Here is a 19,104-nt window from a genome sequence, read left to right as displayed (position 1 = left end):
ATAGAGACACTCAGGACGCAACGGCAGAAATCAGAATCGGAAAGCAAAACAGAAAGACGAAAATTACAGCAGGAACTAAAATCCGAACGCGAAATGCGGGAACAACTGTCAACCGAGGTGACGGCTCTTCGGGAGAGGATCGAAAAAATCGAAAAAATAAAAACCATCACAGCAGTGGAGAGCGATTCAACAGATGAAGACCTAGAAAACAACACACCACTTGCCAACCAGGACTTGCCAAGTAAAGAAAACACTGAACAAAATGAACTGGAAGAAAGTGGAGGACCGTGGATAAAAGTGAGCAGCAAAAAGAACAAAAAGAAGCAAAATGAAAGCAGCTCACCAGCACCCCATGGGAATCAAAGGCCAAAACAAACGACCAGTGCCCAGCCGGGACAACAAACCAGCTACAGCCCACCTCAACAGCTCCGGCTGACAGTGGTACTCGGTGACTCAAAAGCGCACCGTATGAAAGCACACCTATTCGAAAAAGTCAATGACCGAAGGCTCCGTATCACCACCAAGTCAGGAGCAACCCTGAAAGAAACACTCCTCCGAGCGGAAGGAGAAATATTGAGAGCAGGCTCCACAAACACAGGACTACAACTTGTAATCCACGTAGGTGTAGACGACGCCATAGAAGACAGAAGCTGAAGGGTCAATAGAGCTCCTCAAACAGACACTGACATCTTGGAGCACAAACGCACCACAACATCAATATATCATCAGTGCCATACCGGAGCCAAGTTCACGTGGCCAGCAGGTGGAAGAAGCCTGCAAAAAATGGAACTACCGAATCAGCACCATATGTGCTTCGCTAGGACCCAATGTAAAGTTTGTAGCCACAACGGTACACCTCTCAAAGAACAGCTATAATGACATACACTACACAGACTCGGCTAGAGAACAGGTGAGCACCCAGCTGGCCGAACAGATCGCCCCTTTTTTAGGGCAGGAAAACCACCAGCACACATCCACGACACAAAACCGAAGACACCCTACGGGGGCAGACCAGCAAGCAGTGAGGACACTGCTGAAAGCCATGTCAACTGCACTCAACCAGATAGGCCACACAAGACGCCACTGGTAAAAAATGCCCAAGGCAAAGCAAACCCACAAACTACCGATAAAGAACGCCAAAGAAGTGGTAACAGCCCCCTACCTAACACAAGAGATCAGAACGAACCAAACCCAACAAGCAAAACCCCTTTAGAAGCTAAACAGCAAAAAACTACAACATTAGCATCGCAGCAAAAGAAACTGGGAGAAAAAAGAACAGAACAAAGTCAAAGAGCAACTAAGTATGATGATAGCATTTCTTGGCCGAGCATAGCCGAATCTGCAAACCATACAGAAGAGGAGCAAATTAGCCACTTTAACACACAAGCATCAAAATGCATAAATAAACTTGAACAATTTTTCTCACTTCCAAAAAGAAAACGCAAAAAGAAAGCAGGAGCCAAACAGAAGAACCTAACCATCTGCCTACTAAACATGCAAGGTGGCAGCAAACTGAAATGGGAAGAAGTCCAGCAACAAATTAATCAACAGAAAATTGATTTATATGCACTAACAGAAACCCACCTCAAAGATGACGAAGAGCCTCAAGTACACAAAGGAGTAGAGTGGCATGGCCGCAATAGAAAGGGGGGCACCAAATGTGGAGGAGGAGTCGGATTTTTAAGGCAAACAACCCAGAGAATTAGCATTGGCGAAGATCAAGACTCCTGTCAAGAACACCTGTGGGTCAAACTAGAAATAGAGAAATGCAGAATATATATCTGTGTAGTATACATGGCCACAGCATCAGAAGAGTGGAATAAACGAATATATGAATGCATCACTACGGACATCCAGCAAAAATACAGTGGGCACCCAATCTTGCTTCTAGGCAACTTTAACTGCCATATAATGAAGCTTGAAGGCAGAGAAAAAGAAGCAACGGGCTTCCGCAGACTAGCAGAAGAATGTCACCTCTCAATAGCAAACCTAGATCCTTTCTACCAGGGCACATACACATGGACACGCCACACTCAAAAATCAGCCATCGACTATGTTCTCTACAGCAACGAGACCACCAACCAGCACATCCAAATAATTTCAATGAAAATAGATGAAAACAAGGCTGAAAGCTGTGGCAGTGACCACAATAGAATTGAAATAATCCTAAATATTGGCAAACCCTGCACAAAAAACAACAAAGCATTAAAAAGCACAGCCAAACATTGGAAGACGAGAGACCAGGACAAATTTGAAGCGTTCGCAACACAACTCGAAGAAAAAATAGGAAACACCGAAACCTATGAGGAATTCATAGAACAATGCCTGCAAGTGGCAGAAACAACCCTTGGTAAGACGAAAGGGATAACTCGAACACGACCAACACCATGGTTTGACAAGGAAGTCAAGGCAGAAATAGTCAAATGCAGAAAGCTATCCAAACTACACCGACAAACAAACGAAAAGGATGGAACAGCAAAAGCTGAAGCATGGCAAGCTTACCTAAGTCAGAAGCAAATAGTGAAACATTTGGTAGCTAAAAAGATTGATACCACCTTCAAACAACAAGAAATCTATGTGATAAAAGAACGCAAACATTTCAGTCAAAGGTTTTGGCTATACATTGACTCCCTGCAACCAAAGGAGTCTCCTGCTAAAACAGCTACCATAAACACCACCTCTGGACTTGTCTTAAATACCAAAGAAGAGAAAGAAGCCTACCTAACGTGGCACTTCACAGCTCTCCAAGACAACACAGAAAGCAAAACTCCAGAGGAATCAAATGCAACTCCTGCTATAAAGAAGAGGACACAAAGGGAACATAGTCTGCTAAGCCCAATATCCACAAGAGAGCTAAAAAAATGCATCAGTAACCTTAAAAACCAAAAGGCAACAGGTACAGATGACATCCCCAACGAATTCCTAAAAGCACTAAAGAAAAATGCAAGAGAAGGACTACAGCACTACTTCAACAAAATCCTCGAATCGAATCAAATTCCACCTGCCTGGAAAGAAGCAAAAGTAACCCTTATACGCAAAGGCAAAGGAAAACCTATCGAGAAGATAGGTGCCTACCAGCCAATATCTGTGTTGAGCAATGTCCAGAAACTGTTCAGCTCAATCATCAGCTATCGGCTACAAAACTTCTGTGAAACAAATAACATATTCACAGAATCTCAAAACGGTTTCAGACGAAACCGTAGGACGAGCGATCATATATTCACGCTCCCCCAGGCTCTAGAAATGAAAAACAAAGCAAAATCTATGTTATATCTAGCTTTCCTAGACATTGAAAAAGCATATGACTGCGTCCTCCTCTTGAGGCTCTGGCAGAAACTGCGGGACATAGGACTAGAAGAAAAAAGTATCGACCTGCTCAAGAACCTATACTCACAATGCACAGCAGTGTACACACTCCAGGAACTCAGATCAAATGGAGTCCAACAAAAGATAGGATTAAAATAAGGATGCCCACTGTCCCCAACACTATTTAATATCTACATCACACAGCTCCTCCAAACATTAGACAAAGAGAGACCAGGGCTGCGAATCCGCACGATAACGACGGACAAGCAGTCAGAATATACCAAAATTTCCTGCCTCGCTTTCGCCGATGATATCGTCCTACTGGCAGAATCAGTGGCTGATCTCCAACAACTCCTAGACATCTGCTTCCGAGTAGCACGAAACGACCAGTTCGGATTCAACACTGAGAATACTCATTGGATGGGCATAAACACGAATGACACCAGTGAAGAATTCACCCTTCAAGAGAACCCCATCAAAAAAACATCAGAATACAAATACCTCGGCGTCACCCTCAGCGACCGACCAAAATTCCTGGACCAACATCAAAACGATCTAGTAAAAAAATCAAATCGCCTCAAAGGCCGTGTCTGGCACCTGGCCAGACACTCATACAACCCCTACACTGTTGGACGTACGCTGTGGAAAGCAATCGCAGTACCAGTGACAACGTACGCAGACGACGTGCTGGCCTACTCCAGAGAAACGACAAAATGCCTGGAGCGGCACCAAAATGAGCTAGGTCGCTGGCTGCTTGGGGGCAGCTTGGCAACTGCAACCGCGGCAGTGAGCGGTGAAATGAGCTGGTCCTCATACGAGGCAAGGGAGGCGAAATCCAAACTACAATACGCTGGTCGACTTGAATTCATGGCAAACACAAACTACAGTCGCAGAATGTACCTACATCTAAGGTACGAAAACATCAAGACGGATTGGATTCGGAAATACACGTCCCTAAACACTAAATACAACAGAAACTCAAAACACGACACCAAGTCAGAGACCGAGTGGCGCAAGGCGGTCTTTAAAGAAATTAGAGATGCCGAAACAACAGTATGGTGCACGGAAGCAGGAAAAAATCAAAGCCTGGAATTATGCTGCCAGCATAAACTCGAACCATCCCCACCACCATATTACCGAGGTGACAGAGGCAGCGCCCTTCTGTTTCAGGCCCGCACGGGCGCTCTGCTCACAAATCAACGCCGTCACGAGCTGTTCGGCGTGGACCCGAAGTGTCGACTGTGCCGAGCACCGAAACAGACCCTCCAACACATCCTACAACAATGTCCAGCTCTTCGTGCGGGTCCTCAGTCATGCACTCTGTCCGAATGCTTAGCGCTGACAGGCGAGACCGAGGAGGCTCGAGCAGCACACGCCGAGGCCACGAAGGCATGGCTTCAGCTTTGGGAACGGCAGCAGCCACGCCGAAATACCAGCAGAGAAACCTGAAATGGGTCCCACCCTGCCAGAGCAGCTCTGAACCACGTGGGAACAGCACGACAACGGCGGCTACAGCGCAGTGCCAAGGTTTTGTGCCAGCACGGACACAGCAGGGGACAATGACCCTGCAATCACGCCGGCAGCAGCCACAACGACTGGAGCTGGCTGATTTTGCGACTGACAGTGAAAGACGCTGTGACTTGACTTGGCTCTTGGCCTAAACGTGGCTACCAGATTGGATTCGTGAGGCTTCACGAGGCCGCTCCATCGCCCTGAGTCAAAAGGGATCAGGACTTCTCACTTACTAGATACAGGCCTCGCCTGGATGACACTAGGTGACGCTAGCTGTCATAATAGAGCATCATGGCAAGGAAGGGTAAAGGCTCCGCCGGCAGCACTGCAGAGGGAGGTCCTAACATAAACTGCGATGCCTGTGGAAGGTGGGTCTACTTGGATGAAACACCGTTCGACGGCCTGGAGTCTGCAGCTGAGGGAGAGGCCTTCACGTGCAGGCTCTGCAAGCGATTGGACGCCTTTGAGGCTCGCCTGACGGATGACTCATGCCCGCAATGCTCAGACCTAGAGACCAGGGTGGCGATGCTGGAGACGTTGGTGCAGGAACTGCAGAGCAAGTACGACCCCTCGACGAAAGACACGGACAACGCTGACAGTCAAGGGATGAACCATATCTCTTAATCTTCAGAGGGAACTCCAGAACAGTGCCTCCAGGTATTAGAGTCAGTGACAGACGCGATGCAAACTGTCGGGGAGGTACCACCGGATGCGCGGGAGGTTAAAACCGAGTCTTCGCAAGTACAGTCCCTTCAAACGACGGTGTCGGTGCTCGCACATAGTGCTGAGGAGGTCCAATCGGAATCGAGCCTATACGAAAAGGGAAATGCAGCCAATGTGTCCCAAAGCTCCTTTGGTGGCCCGGGAAATGCAGAGGGAAACGACCCCAGAGCCAGGCGCCCAGAACAGGCCATCGGAACGCAACAGAGCTCCCGCAAGAAGCGTCCCAAGAGGGATAAGCGGGTACTCAGTGAAGGGGCTCCTCAAGTACGGGCTTCCGAGGGTGGCTCCCTAATGCAGAATGCCAAGGAGATCGAAGGCGACGGTGGGCGGCGTGAGACCAACAGCCCTCACGCGTATCGAAACGCACAGATCGGCCCCCCAATGGGAACACAGCGGGAGGTGGTGGTAGTCGGCGACAGGAATGTTGGCCTTGTGGCGGATGCTGTGGTGGCTGAGCTGGCTGCTCTGGAATCGCTTGAATTCATACACGGAGCCCGGGCGACCATGGCCGACACCATCGCCTACGTAACCCAGTACGAGCAGGGTGCTCGCCCGGTCCGACGAAAGTACATCCTGCATGCAGGGATTCATGACATACTGAATGGCAACCCGGAGGTAACAGTCGGTGCACTTGAGCAGCGGTGGATGGGGAGCCTAATCGTCTGCTCCATTCTGGAGATGCATAGCAGAGGCGGAGACGAGGGCTGCAGTTGTCCTGACGAATGCTAACATCAAGAAGTGGTGCTGGAAGATAGGCAACCGTTTTCTGGACTTGAACAGAGTGGATCTCCGACTAGAGATGGCTACTGGATCCAACAAGAACGGCCTGCATTATAATGCAGCGGCGGCGCAGAAAGTCGGCCGCGGCATTGCCACAGCAGCAGCAGTTTTTTTAGGCTTGGGCAAACCTCGCCGTCAAGACAGGTGGAAGCAAGCTTGTATGAAGCGCTCCGACGAGCATCCGCCCAGCGGGTGGCATGCAAGTGCAGCGCGAGACCAGTCCCACTTGGGCTCCATTTCATGCGAACCCAGGGCACACCTGACTGGCCAAGTCCGCCGACGGGGCCCAGCCTACTCACGGCTAGAGGGATCTGGTTCAGCTCATCCAGGAGGCTCTGGAGAGCGTTCTGGCCAAGAAGTGGCCAGCGTTGGGAAGAACAGATGCAGCCTCTGCGGAAAATCGCGCCGGCACCCGGAGCATCAAGATGGGGGAGGCGCACGCTGCACACGACGCAGAGGCCCTCGTCACAAACGGCAAAACAGCGAGGTGGCGCGACAATCTGCAAATTTCATACCGACAGTAGAATGTAGAGGCCCCAAACCGAGGCCCCAGGAAATAGCGGCTGCCAGCATGGTGGACCCCAACGGGACTGGCAAAATGCACCAGGGGAATGTGGCCAATCATGTCCCACAACAGCCTCAGCTACTACCCCTGCACAGCCTCTACTACCTCTATCCTCGGCGAACCCAGCGTGGCCAGACCCAAGATTCTGCCCTGTACAACCAATGAGGGCACCACAACAACAGCAACAAGAGTCAATGCCGTATGGGATACTCCCAGCACTGGCACTGAGTCCGCAGAGGCTAAATGCCAGCCAGAATCTGTACCACTGAGCACCTGGCTCACTAGTGGCCCCAGTGGGGACAATAGAGGACGGGCAGGCAGCGCTTGCTGTGCCACGGTTGCAGCACCATGGGAAGCCAGCCATAACTGGCGCAGCCAAGGCCGGACAGTGCCCTGAAGGCCACTACGAAGAAATGCACCTCCGGCGCCACCACCACCGCCAACGTGGTCTGGAGAAAACTGAGGTGAATGTAGGGTTCCTGAATATGCACAGCACGAGAAAGCAGCGCAAGTGGGAGGAGCTGTACAGGAACCTAGATGTAGAGAAGGATCATTGTTTGCGGTTGCTGAGACGCACCTACGCGACCTAGAGACACCACCAATCCATCCTCACTGACACTGGATAGGGCGCAACCGCAGCGGAGAAGGCCGCAAAGGTGGTGGAATCGGCTTCCTGTGTCGGCAAGGCACGTCATGGAAAGAAATACCCTGTGCGTGTAGTGAGCATCTCTGGATCAGTGGAGTCCTCATGGGTGTGCCACTCGTTGTGGGCGTCGTCAGTCTGACAGTGACAGGCAGCTACCATGAAGGCAATGCCAGTGTCATGCAATGCATCGCGACCGAGGTGAACTGCTGGGCGGGCTCAAGGGAAGTGCTGGTGATAGGCGACTTCAATGGACACATCCAGCCGCTAGACGGCTACCAAGATTTCAACGGCGAGCTCCTGCTGCAAACAGCCAATGCACTCTCCCTTGAGGGGTTAAACCTCCGCCCTGACTGTGAAGGGGTGTTCACATGGTGTGCAAGGAGCAGCCGCAGTTGCATCGATTATGCGCGCGCGTTCGGCGACCTATCCCGACATGTGCACCGAATCCACATTGACGAGGAGGGCATCTTCAGTGCAGGCAGCGACCACAACCGCCTGAAGATCATGCTCACATACTCTGTCTGGCGAGGTGCACGTAGAGAGAATCAGGAACCGGCCCTGCGATACCTGCCTATGAGAGCGTACGAGCTCGTTGCGGCGGAATTCGAGCGCAGCCTGCAGTGCAGTCAGACCAACAGTTACGAGGAGTTCGTCGGGGAGCTGTGCCGTCTGATGCAGAAGCACGAAGTGCGGACAAATTCTCGGCGAGGCGTGCTACGCAAAGGCTGGTGGGACTGTGAGGTGCAGGCGGCACTGAAGACGCGTCGCGATGCTAACCGACTACACCGTCATGCTGTGAAAAGCGGCTCGGATGAAGAGTGCCAATGAACATGGAGTGTGTACCTGCAGTGCAAGCATACCATGCAGGGGATGGTCCACGCAAGATAGCCCAATATGACCACGAGCAGATCAGAGCCATCACAAGCGTAGGTCGCAGTGGTACCAGGAAGTTCTGGTCTTACGTGGCATCACTCGACAGGAGAGACACTGCCCCGACAATCAGGGACGAAAGTACTGGCCAGCCTGTCAACGACATGTCGCAACACCTCACACGACACATGTCGCAGACATACAAATCCCCCCTGCTTATGGCACGCCACGAATGCTCAACCCAGCTGGCCTCCAACCAGTCCAAAGGAGGTTCCGATCCTGGCTGGAAGGTCACGCGAGCGGCCCTAGACCACGTTATATCGGTCATGGCAGACTCACCCGCTGAACTGCAGAGCTTGCTGGACATCTGCGGCATGGGGATGTCAAGGCTTCAGCTGAGGTTTAGTCCTGCGAAGTGCTCTGTGCTGGTGTGGGGTGCGGAAGAGCTTGACCAGGTGCAGACGTGGACTCTCCAGGGAGGCGCGGTGAGCATCACTTCAACCTCTAAATACTTGGGAATGCGCCTATGCTGTGATCCTGACTACATGACAGCGTAGGAAAAGGCCCTCAAAGCCAAAGCGGCACGAGATAGAGGGATCTTAGGCCGACAGGCACTGTGGGCGTACAAGTATGAGGTGGTATGTGCACTGTGGAAGATGGTGGCTGTGCCGGGGCTCACGTACGCCAACGCTGCACTGTATCTGCCGGCACAAAGGAGTTCTTGGAAAGACGGCGGAGGGACGCAGGGCGAATGACACTGGGGGTCCACAGGAGCACACTGGTGGAGGGTGTACAGGGAGATCTCTGCTGGTCCTCATTCGCAGCTCGTGAGGCTGTAGCGAAGTTGAGCTATGAGGCCAGGCTCCTTCGGTTGCCGGACACGAATCTGGCGCACCAAACGTTGGTGCACATCAAATACGCGGGATTATCGACGCGATGGACCAGACGGACGGCTAATTTACAGCGTCATTTCGAGGTGGCACCCTCCTCCATAGCGTCAGCGTCTGCTAAGCCCAGCAACGCAATGAACGCGAAAATCCGGGACCAGGTGCAGAAGACGGAGACGCGAGAGTGGATGAGTGGAGCGATGGCGAAGCCCACCTTGACTCTCTACCGAGCGGCGAAGACAGTCATCGGCTGTGAGCACTGTTGTGACAATTCGTGCGGTAGCGGCTTGCTGGCAGAGGCCCGCTGCGGAGTGCTCTGCACGCACGTATGCGCGCGAGATTCGTAGGCAATCTGGGCACCGCTTGCGGCACCTGTAGAGTGGCGGAAGAAACGATAGGGCATGTGGTCCTAGAGTGCCCCGGTATAATACCGATCTCGAAGGCCTCAGCCCTCCCTGCTGCCCTGGGTTTCGGCCAGATGGAGCGAAGTATAGTGAAGACCACTAAACGACGCCTGGAATACTGGTGGCGGAATGGGGCGGTGCAACAGAAGAGCATTCTGGCTGTGAACGCACCAGAGTGAGCTAAGTGGTCGCATGGAACAGCAATTGTGTTTTTGTATTTTTTTTTTTGGCTCCGCCACGCCGACAGGCGTAGGCGACCCTTTAAAAAGGGGACAGCCGCCATCACCATCATCATTGTACAAGTTGTAGGGCTATCTACACCGGGTACTTGCTCCTTTGGCCGGAAGAACGAGCACGCACGTCAGACTCAGCACAGTCTGTGGAAAAACTAAAGATAACGTTTGACGACGACCACGTCATGGTGTCTTTCGACGTGAGATCCACGTTTACGTGTGTGCCGGTAGACTTCGCAGTCGAATGTTGCAGAAAGGCTATGAGCAACGACTTGTCTCTGCTAGAACGTACACCCATTGAAATGGACGATCTATGCCAGCTGCTCAAATTCTGCCGATCCAACACATACTTTACATTCAATAAGACATTCTACAGGCAGGTCTTCGAGACAGCAATGGGTGCTTCCTTCCATCTCTGTGGTTTGTGCCAATGTGGCCCTAGAAACGATTGAAAACCGCGCGCTGACATCATTCGACCCTCCACCAAGACTGTTCCTTTGTTACGCTGGCGATTGTTTCTGCCTCATCCGTCGAGAGGACGCCGAAAGATTCCTGCGACACCTTAACTCATTTCAAGAAAGCCTCCAGTTCTCTATGGAAGAAGAAGTCACCGGGCGCCTCCCCTTCCTTGACGTCCTTGTTGAATGAACAAGAAACGGTTTCGCGACGAGTGTATACAGGAAGCCTACCCACACGGGTAAATACCTGAATTTTCATTCAGCGCACCCAATAGAACATAAGCGATCGGTTGTCTCGGCACTTTTTAATCGGGCCTTCAGGATTTGCTCCAGGCCAAAAAAAAACAGGTCGTGAACTGAGCCACATACAGAAAGACCTTAAAGAAAATGGATACCCATCCCAAGTCCTCCATTCGCAAGAACTACGCACTGCAGCCCCTCCAACCGGAGAAAGAAGAGAAAAGAAAAAGCGTGCTGTCATTCCTTATGCCCAGGGTGTCAGCGAAACCTTATGCAGGATATTCGCTGCCTACGACATCCAAGTGTCCCATGTACCATCAAGCAAGCTCCGAAATCATCTGGTACGGGTCAAAGACCCTTTGGAGAAGACAAGCTACCCTGGCGTCGTCTACAAAATTCCTTGCAAAGATAGCAGCGCTTCATACATAGGCGAAGCTGGCGATAGAAGACAATTGAAGGAACACCAACGTGACATAAAGAACAAAAAAGTGACTTCTAATGCTCTTGCAGAGCACAATAAAGACACGGGCCACCTGATTGACTGGGATACCACACGGATACTTGAAAGGAAAAAACTGTTATCGACCCGCCTGCTCAAGGAATCATTACACATCCAAATGACAATCGAAGCGATAAACAGGATGCGGGGAAATCTACCCGCGATGTACATGCGCTTTGTACGCAACATTTTAACTTCATAAGCAACGGCCCATCTCGCTTAATTTCTATTGTGAACAAGGCACCCGTAGCGGTGCCGAAACGTCAATGTGTTTGTTTTGTATTTCTTTTACCTCTGTGACTTCGGCGAGTGCTGTTTTCGTCAGTATGCTGAATTTCCCTCACCGAACGGGTTTCCGTCGAATCCTCAACTATATCAGCGATTATAATTTTCAGTAACGGTAAAATGCAAGCTACGAATCGGTCGCTGCAAAGACATCGTAAGAAACTGCACATGGGCACTGTCATGTTCTGGCAAGGAATTTTGAGAGGCTGAAGATTTCTTTATCATTGTAATTATTGAGTAGTGACGCAGTCTTATGCGAAGCAAAATATTGGTGACTTCCAAAACAAGTGCCAGGTAAGCTATCCTGAAAGAAATGGAGTTCATCTTATCATGTGACTATAAAGAAGTATTTACTCCCGAACTAAACACTGATAGTTGAACCTGTAGGAAGCTATTTTACTCCCCTTGTTAGAAACAAGTTGCTCAGAAAACAGCACTTAAACGAAAAGGCCGGCCGAGATTCTAATGGGCTACCAGTGAAGTATATTTATCTAGGTGTATTATGTAACGTTTAGTGTAACAATTAGCTGCTGGGAAGATATGTTTCTCAAACGATCCAGCATTTCTCTAAAGCAAAATGTGCTCAGTGCCACTGTTACAGATGCGTAGAAGCCTTCAACGCAGAACAAGAAAGAAAATGCATGGGGTTTAACGCACCAAAGCGACATTGGCTATGATGGATGATGTAGTGGTTGGCGTCAGTGTCGTTCAGTAAAATCCCAAAGCAGAGGAGCGCATTGCCAAATGGCAATGATTGAACCCCCCATTCTCAAACTCAGCAGTTGAGCGCCCTACCACTAAGACATCGCGACAGAGGTTTAACAGAAAAAAAAAATCTGAGAACTCTATTACACATACAGAAGGTACAGAGTTGCCTGTTGAAGCTGCATCTTGCTATGCAGCAGTCTGCAGTCACATATTTCAGTAGCAGTGGTATTCCAAACAAACAAGAATACACTCTTGTACATGATGCATGCGCGCAAGTAAATCACTGCGGGCTGGCACGCGACGCGAACTCTCATCCACAGAGTAAGGCTCGCCACTGTGCGGCAAGATGGCGACTGCTCGATCTTGAGGCCAGTAAAAGTACTCGCTCTGTTGATGCCTGCAGGTACTGAGAACGTGGCAGGTGCATCATTTTTTTCTTGCAGATTTAGTGTAGTGCCCTGAGGAAAACTTAGTTTACATTGTTGATGTCAGTTCTGAGGTGTATGCATATGCTCCTGCCTATGTGCAGGTAGGAGGCAGCTTATGAAAACATGTCTGTTGCTGCCGATTTCTGCTGCAGCAAAATTTAAGAATTGTTTTTAAAAAAGTGGAGTCAGTCACAGTGTGATGTGCTACAAGTCATACCTCATGTTAACTTATACATTTCTTCTTCAAAAATAGTCCCAAGTCCCACTAGCCTTTCAAATGCCAGGTTGTGCAAGGTTATTGCTTGCACTCTTCATTTCTTTGTGCACTTGTTTCTCATTTGTTACGAGTCATTCATAGCTGACATATTGGCATAAATTTCATGCCAGTATTGATATTTGGAGAGCTGTTATTTCATAACTAAAGTAACTTTGCAATATGGTTTACTGGCTTGAGCATCAGATTGATTTCCACATTCACCTATGTTGGCCACAGAGCTAAGCTGTGACATGGAGGGATGGGGGTCCTATTTGTCAGAAAATATTGTCCGTCTTAATCCACCCTTTAAGTCCACCTGGACTAGCAAGTTGTGATCTTTAAATGCATGAACCGAACTCCACTGCATATGGCACTGGGGTTTTTCTTGTACTTATGCTGCTTGCTTTCTTTGGTTTTGTAGGTGTCGTGACCAAGCGTCTGAAGGCAAGGAACACAAGGTATCAGTCAGGACAGAAACCTTGCAAGACGGTTTCAGCTAACCTTCTTGTAAAATACTTCAATGGATCTCACTATGTGGTGTACAGTCACGGATGGAAGATATGGACCACACTGGCGGTCAGAGCCTTCTGAAGCATTATTGAAACGTAGCACATGCTTGTTGTATATGCTTGTTATAGTTACTTTTGCTTTTGCATATGAAGGCAGCAAACATTTCCATTAGCCGACGAGACAGAAGCACTTGAATGAGAAGCGTGGTCCATTGTATTCTGTCCGCTACTGTACATGTGCCTCTGTCCTGTTATGCCAGTAGTGAAGCAAGATCATTGAAACATGAGTGAGGGCGTTATTGAATGTTACAAGTGCATCATTGTATCTATGCTGATGTGCACGGTCCAGTGTGATAGCATTTTTTCTTTGCATAATCATGATGGTGGGACAGTCTGCTTATGAGATGAGTATGTTCACCTTGTGTTTGGCGCTCTTTGGCCTCAGACGTCCTTGCACCATTAAAATCCATCATCATCATCATCATGAGATGAGTACAGAAATATTGGCTTATTCTTCCAGGTCTTTTTGTACGATGACAATAATTCGGACAGAACTAGCATTTTTGAGAAGAGCTTGCCAATATTAATGCAACAAAATTAGAAGCCTCATCTTGCCCCCCCCCCCCCCCCCCCCCCCTTTTCTAACAAAAATTAAGTGTGGTCGGTTATAAAGTTAGCTGACTGGGCAAGACAGAAAGTGACATAAAATGGTCACTTGGTGTTACCTATGCAACTCAGAACAGTTTATAAATGGTCATACAGTGATGATGCCACATAGCCATTTGATGTTGCCAAGTTAGAATACTTTAATTAAGTGCTGGATCAATGAATTGTATTTAATGATTTAGAGCTTGATTTTATCCTGCGGAGGCATGAACAGATCATCTTTACTGGCCGTTTCATTAGACCACTAAGCCATTACCGCAGCCTAGCAACCCGCCTGTTGCACTGTGCATTGAATTTCATTGCTTTATCAGGCTTCTCCAATTTTCGAAGGTAGCAACAACTCTGCATGCACCATTGCAATAATTTCTATGGCTCATTATTTTTGCTGAGTTTTAATTCCTTTGTCTTAGACTTGGAACAGACTCTTAAAAGCATGTCTGCAAAAGCTAGCAATAGTAGTTTTTTTTTTTTTTTCAATTCTGGCAGGCACTCAAGAATAATTTGAAATCAGCACTAATTCAACTGCTGTTCATGTGCATGCATTGCTTTGCTTGTTGATAGGAGTTGTACTGTATTGTCCAGTCTGTAGTAGTTTGATGCAAACAAATGATGTTACTGACTGCTTAAACAGCACCTCTTGCTTTGTGCACCTCTTCCTCCCTGATGTCTCATATTTGAGTTTTTGTGATCTGACTACAGCAGTCTGTATTCTGTGTGGAGTATGCAAGTGTTACCTACCTTGGGGATGTGTCCTCGGTTTCTCTGACTGGGTTGAAAACTTGTGCGTATAGTTCATCACGTGTTCAGTGCATAGTAGTAGTGTTCCAAGGTGGTAGTGTTTCCGATCAGTGAAACTTGGGCTGAGGCAGCTGTTTATAAGTTTATCCTGGAGCTCTTGACTACTGTGAATTGGTGCAAGCTTTAAAGCTTTGCGTGATACTATGTAGCTTTTGCTAGGCTGTGGAAGCTCTGGTTCCTGCTTCACAGGAGCCATCCACAACCCCAACAGGAATCAGTTCCACATCCAGAAACACTTGCATTGATTGTGTCTGACAAAATAGTGAATTGGTCAGAGGCATCAAACACATGGGCTCCCATTCGAGCTCCCCCTGGGTTCTCGTTGTGCTACAGAAACCCTTCTCTACCTTACCCCAAAGTAAATCCCATTTTTCAGAATCTTCCCATTCCCCAACGCCAGGTAATGCTGAACATTAGCGGTACAGACTATAGAACACTAGAGTTTTGGCAGCTACTGCTGTTGCCATGCAGTGTGCAGTGATGGCATGCATGGCATAACTGCAACTCGCCATGTCTAGGGTCTGAACAGTGTTCTGAAGACATTGACAAAAGTGGCTATCTAATGCCAAATAGACTACTTGAGAAGGTAACAAATAAAAATGATTATATAATATTTGTCACAGCAAAAAGGTACTGTTGAATTTTTCATTCACAATGGTTTTTGTTTTGCAAGTTTTTTGCAAAATGTGAATCTGACTCATTCTTCCTCACAATCTCTGGCTTTTGTTGTGCCAGGTACTGAGCACGAGAGAGACTCATTAGACAGTTAACTTAATGCCACTGTGTCACATAGTAAACCTTAACTTGCCATTAATTGTATATTCTTAAAATGCTCTTTTTGGGCACTTTCTGATTGTCATTAAAGCAGAGTTTATGAGAACTCGTGGTTCTAACATGCTGCAGCTCATTTTTTAATTTCTTGCTGTTTAGCTGGTAATTGCAAGACAATTGCAAGCTGGAGGTGTCACCTTTAGCTCTGTAGATATCTTCTGTACGATGCCAATACACGCCAGGTGGTCGAAGTTCTTGGCGCCCACCACCACAGCATTTCGCATAGCCCGAGCTGTTCAGGGATGTCAAATCCCATAAACCAAACAAATCTTTGCAGATACCAACAGTTACATTTTGTTTCCAAATTGACGTTTTTATAAGCTTCTTTTGTTAAGTCTACTTCGTGCGTACTGGCAGATATGCTGTATGAAATTGCCTTCTGTATATTCACCTGCTTTTGGCAGAAATGTCTAAACTATGACTGTGTGTGGATTGGCGCATTTTTTTGATACACATATTACCCTTTTCAGATGGTGGGTTGGAGATTGCAGATATTAAGCCTGTCATTCTTCCCGGACAACATGTACAGGGTGGGATGCACCCCACGCCATCCGAGACAACTGCTGGTATCGGTGAAGGCAGCTGGGGAGGTGACCAGATTGATAAGGAGGTGCACCAGTGCGACCACTGCAACAAGGTCTTCGCACGTGGAAAGGATCTTGAGGAACACTTTCGTATTCATATGGGCGAGCGTCCATACAAGTGCAACCACTGTGGCTGCAGCTTTGTGCGACCGGAAAACCTGACGATGCATGTTCGTACACATACTGCATCCCGTTCATTCTGTTGCGACTACTGTGGCGCCAGCTTTGCACAATGGGTCGACCTGCAGGATCATATCTGTGGCCACGACCGACCACACCGTAGTGATCACTGCGGTGCTGCTTTTGTACTAAAGGCTCACCTTGTAGAACATAATCGCGTGCACACAGACCGTCCATACTCTTGTGACCATTGCAGCCGTAGCTTTGCAGCGAAGAGAGTCCTGGTGGAACACCTTCGCACTCACACTGGCGAGAGGCCATACCAGTGCCAGCTGTGCCCCATGGCCTTTGGACAGACTTCTACCCTTAGGCAGCATGAGCGAAGCCACAAGAGTGAAAAGCCATACAAGTGTGAGCTTTGTAAGAAGACATTCACACGCAAGCACAATTACAATTTACACAGACAGAAAGAACACATCACAGGTGCTGTATTTTCTGGTGTATAAGGCATACCTTTCTGTAAGATGCACCCACATATTTAAAAGCTTAAGATGCCCTCTTGTATAAGATGCAGCTCAATTTGCCCATTTAGAGCAATAGGTGTTGGCTGTACATGCTTGTGAGACCATCATAAAATGCACCATGCCAGTGAGAACTCTGAAGGGTCCGTATTCAGAGTTTGCAACGTTATCGAAAGTTATCTCCCTGATCTCGAGTCATCTGATTAGTCGAAACACCGGAACTAGGAGTAGTGGCATTGAAACTGACATCTGACTCCAGTGTTTCCACTAAACATGACTCTAGGTCAAGGATATGGCACTTTTGATAACAGTTCAGTTAAGAAAGGAAAAGCATTGTTATACTTGGTTATGCTGTTTTGCTAAGCCTGGTTGAACTCCTGTCAATCACCTAGTTCACAGAGTGAAAGTTTGATTAAGATAGTCAGACAAGTCTTGCTGTGGTTTCAACTCCTCCTTGACTGTCTGCAAACGTCAAAGAAATGCAGCCAAAGCACTGGCTCCAGTGTGTGACTCCTCCATGGCTGTCCTCGTTCTTCAAGTCCAACACAGCTTGGTCTGGGACAGATGGGCAGGGGTGGCGGTGGAGAGAAAAAGTAGATTAGAAGGCTGTGTGGCATTGTGTCAGACAATATTGTAATATTTGTGGAGATATGTACAGGTACGAATAAAGTTTGTCAAGTGTGCAAGGAAGAGACAGCGACTGATGTGTAAAGCAGAAGAGGTGAAGAAGTGCAGCTCTTTGCACTGCACGTTGCATGATGCCAACAGCCTCAGGTCAAATTGCAGTGCCAATAACCTTGGTCCGACAAGGCCAGTACAGCTACGTACACAGCTGATGTAACCATTCTGGTGAACTGAGACTGCATATCAGCAGTTATATTCTTTTTTGGTGCAAAAGCACTACTTGGCTTTCACAGACATTAGCAGTACTAGGGTGGTGTCTTTGTAGGCACTGCCATCTTGTCTGCTGTTCGGTTTGTTGGGGGTGGGGTGGGAGATCAGAATCCAGCCTTCCAGTACCTTTGTATCCTGACGCTGCTGCTAGGCTACACAGGCATGTTTGTACGGTTTGGTCAAAATGGGGCAGTGCATCTGTGTCGCTCCTGATGACTTGGGCATTGTACGTTGCGGCCCTCATCACAAGCATGCCTCGAGCAGTTGGTCGGCAGATGACGTGGCCAGGCACTGATTGGTAACCTTTCTTAATGTTACCAGTCTCTGTTTGCTTACATTAAACGTGTGTGACATCAGCAGGGATGTACGCGTCAAATGGTTTAGCCATGTAAACTCTTGTAATGAGCCATGTTAATTTAATCTTCAGGATGATCTGGATGTGAGGTAGTTGGTTCATATGAAATGTAAAACTGCAGCCTAACAGAAAAAGACACAAGGAAGACTGGACACTAGGCTGATCTCTTGTCCAGCCTCATGCCCTGTTGTCTTCCTCGTGTGTTTTTTTGTTAGGCTGTGGTTTCACATTTGATAATTCAATCTTGTTCTAAAGAAGTCGAGTGCCTCGTCCTGCTGTATAGGAAGCAGCCTGTTTTGTTTGCACAGCACATCAAACAGCATGAGCTACAGTGGGGCAAAGTGGAGCAGCACTGTTACCTGCATCTGTCATCTACCAAGACAAACTATGCCAAGCTAGAGCTTTCGCTTGTTTTACCTGGTTTAGCTGTGTTAAACATTTCCTTTTTTTTTCCGTGCTTCACACGGCCTTAGCACTTCTTACAATCACAACCATCATTTGGTTGATAAAACTAAAACAGCGTCAAAATGAAGGTGAATTATAAATTACTGCTCATTGAGGAATATCAAGGTGTTATCAACTTACACCGATTTGAAACTGATCCATGTGTACTACTGATCAACACGTGATTTGAAAGAAAATGTGCAAACAAAGTTCTTGTAGCTAAAAACAGTGCTAGCACAAAACGAAGAAAAGAGGGGACTGTTCCCTCTCCATGTTGGCGCTATTTTTAGCCACACGATTATGCACCAATCAGCCTAACTTTCCACCCTGTTAAAATTTTTGTGTCTACTCCTTTAAGACCTTCCAGATGTGTAGAAAAATTGTAGAATACGGAAGTGCTTCATGATGGGTACGCAGATTTTTGGGAAATGGGGAATTGGTGCACAATTTAGCAGCCTATTTTGCACATGTTTGTCTTGTGGCAATACCCAAATATCTAAGATCTATTGTTTCTCTACATTTTTCACCAGTCTGGGAACTGCCCGCTTCTACTGAAGTCATATAAAGTGAAACGTGAAACCT

The 19,104-nt window shown here is 48.0% G+C and overlaps 1 protein-coding gene across 11 annotated transcripts in view; it reads left to right on the top strand.

The window, feature by feature from the left end:
* LOC146188009 (uncharacterized) overlaps positions 1-19,104 on the top strand; it is a 20,043-nt gene extending 939 nt beyond the window's left edge. For 3 of the 11 annotated variants that reach the window (XR_014707469.1, XR_014707467.1, XM_084603602.1), the window contains exons 2-3: positions 13,222-13,376; positions 16,075-19,104. Coding sequence is in view for 2 of the 11 variants with exons in the window: in XM_084603602.1 (XP_084459728.1) it covers positions 13,222-13,376; positions 16,075-16,350 (431 nt within the window). In the remaining 9 variants the exon portion in view is untranslated. Of the gene's footprint in view, positions 1-649; positions 11,703-13,221; positions 13,377-16,074 lie in introns of those variants that run through there. The other 8 variants (XR_014707464.1, XR_014707465.1, XR_014707466.1 and 5 more) reach the window with 7 other exon arrangements.

Source organism: Amblyomma maculatum, chromosome 5, assembly GCF_055883805.1.
Source record: "Amblyomma maculatum isolate TAMU_Amacu chromosome 5, ASM5588380v1, whole genome shotgun sequence".
Lineage (NCBI taxonomy): Eukaryota > Metazoa > Arthropoda > Arachnida > Ixodida > Ixodidae > Amblyomma > Amblyomma maculatum.
Note: the sequence above shows the minus strand (reverse complement) of the source record. Positions and strands in the feature narration are given on the sequence as shown.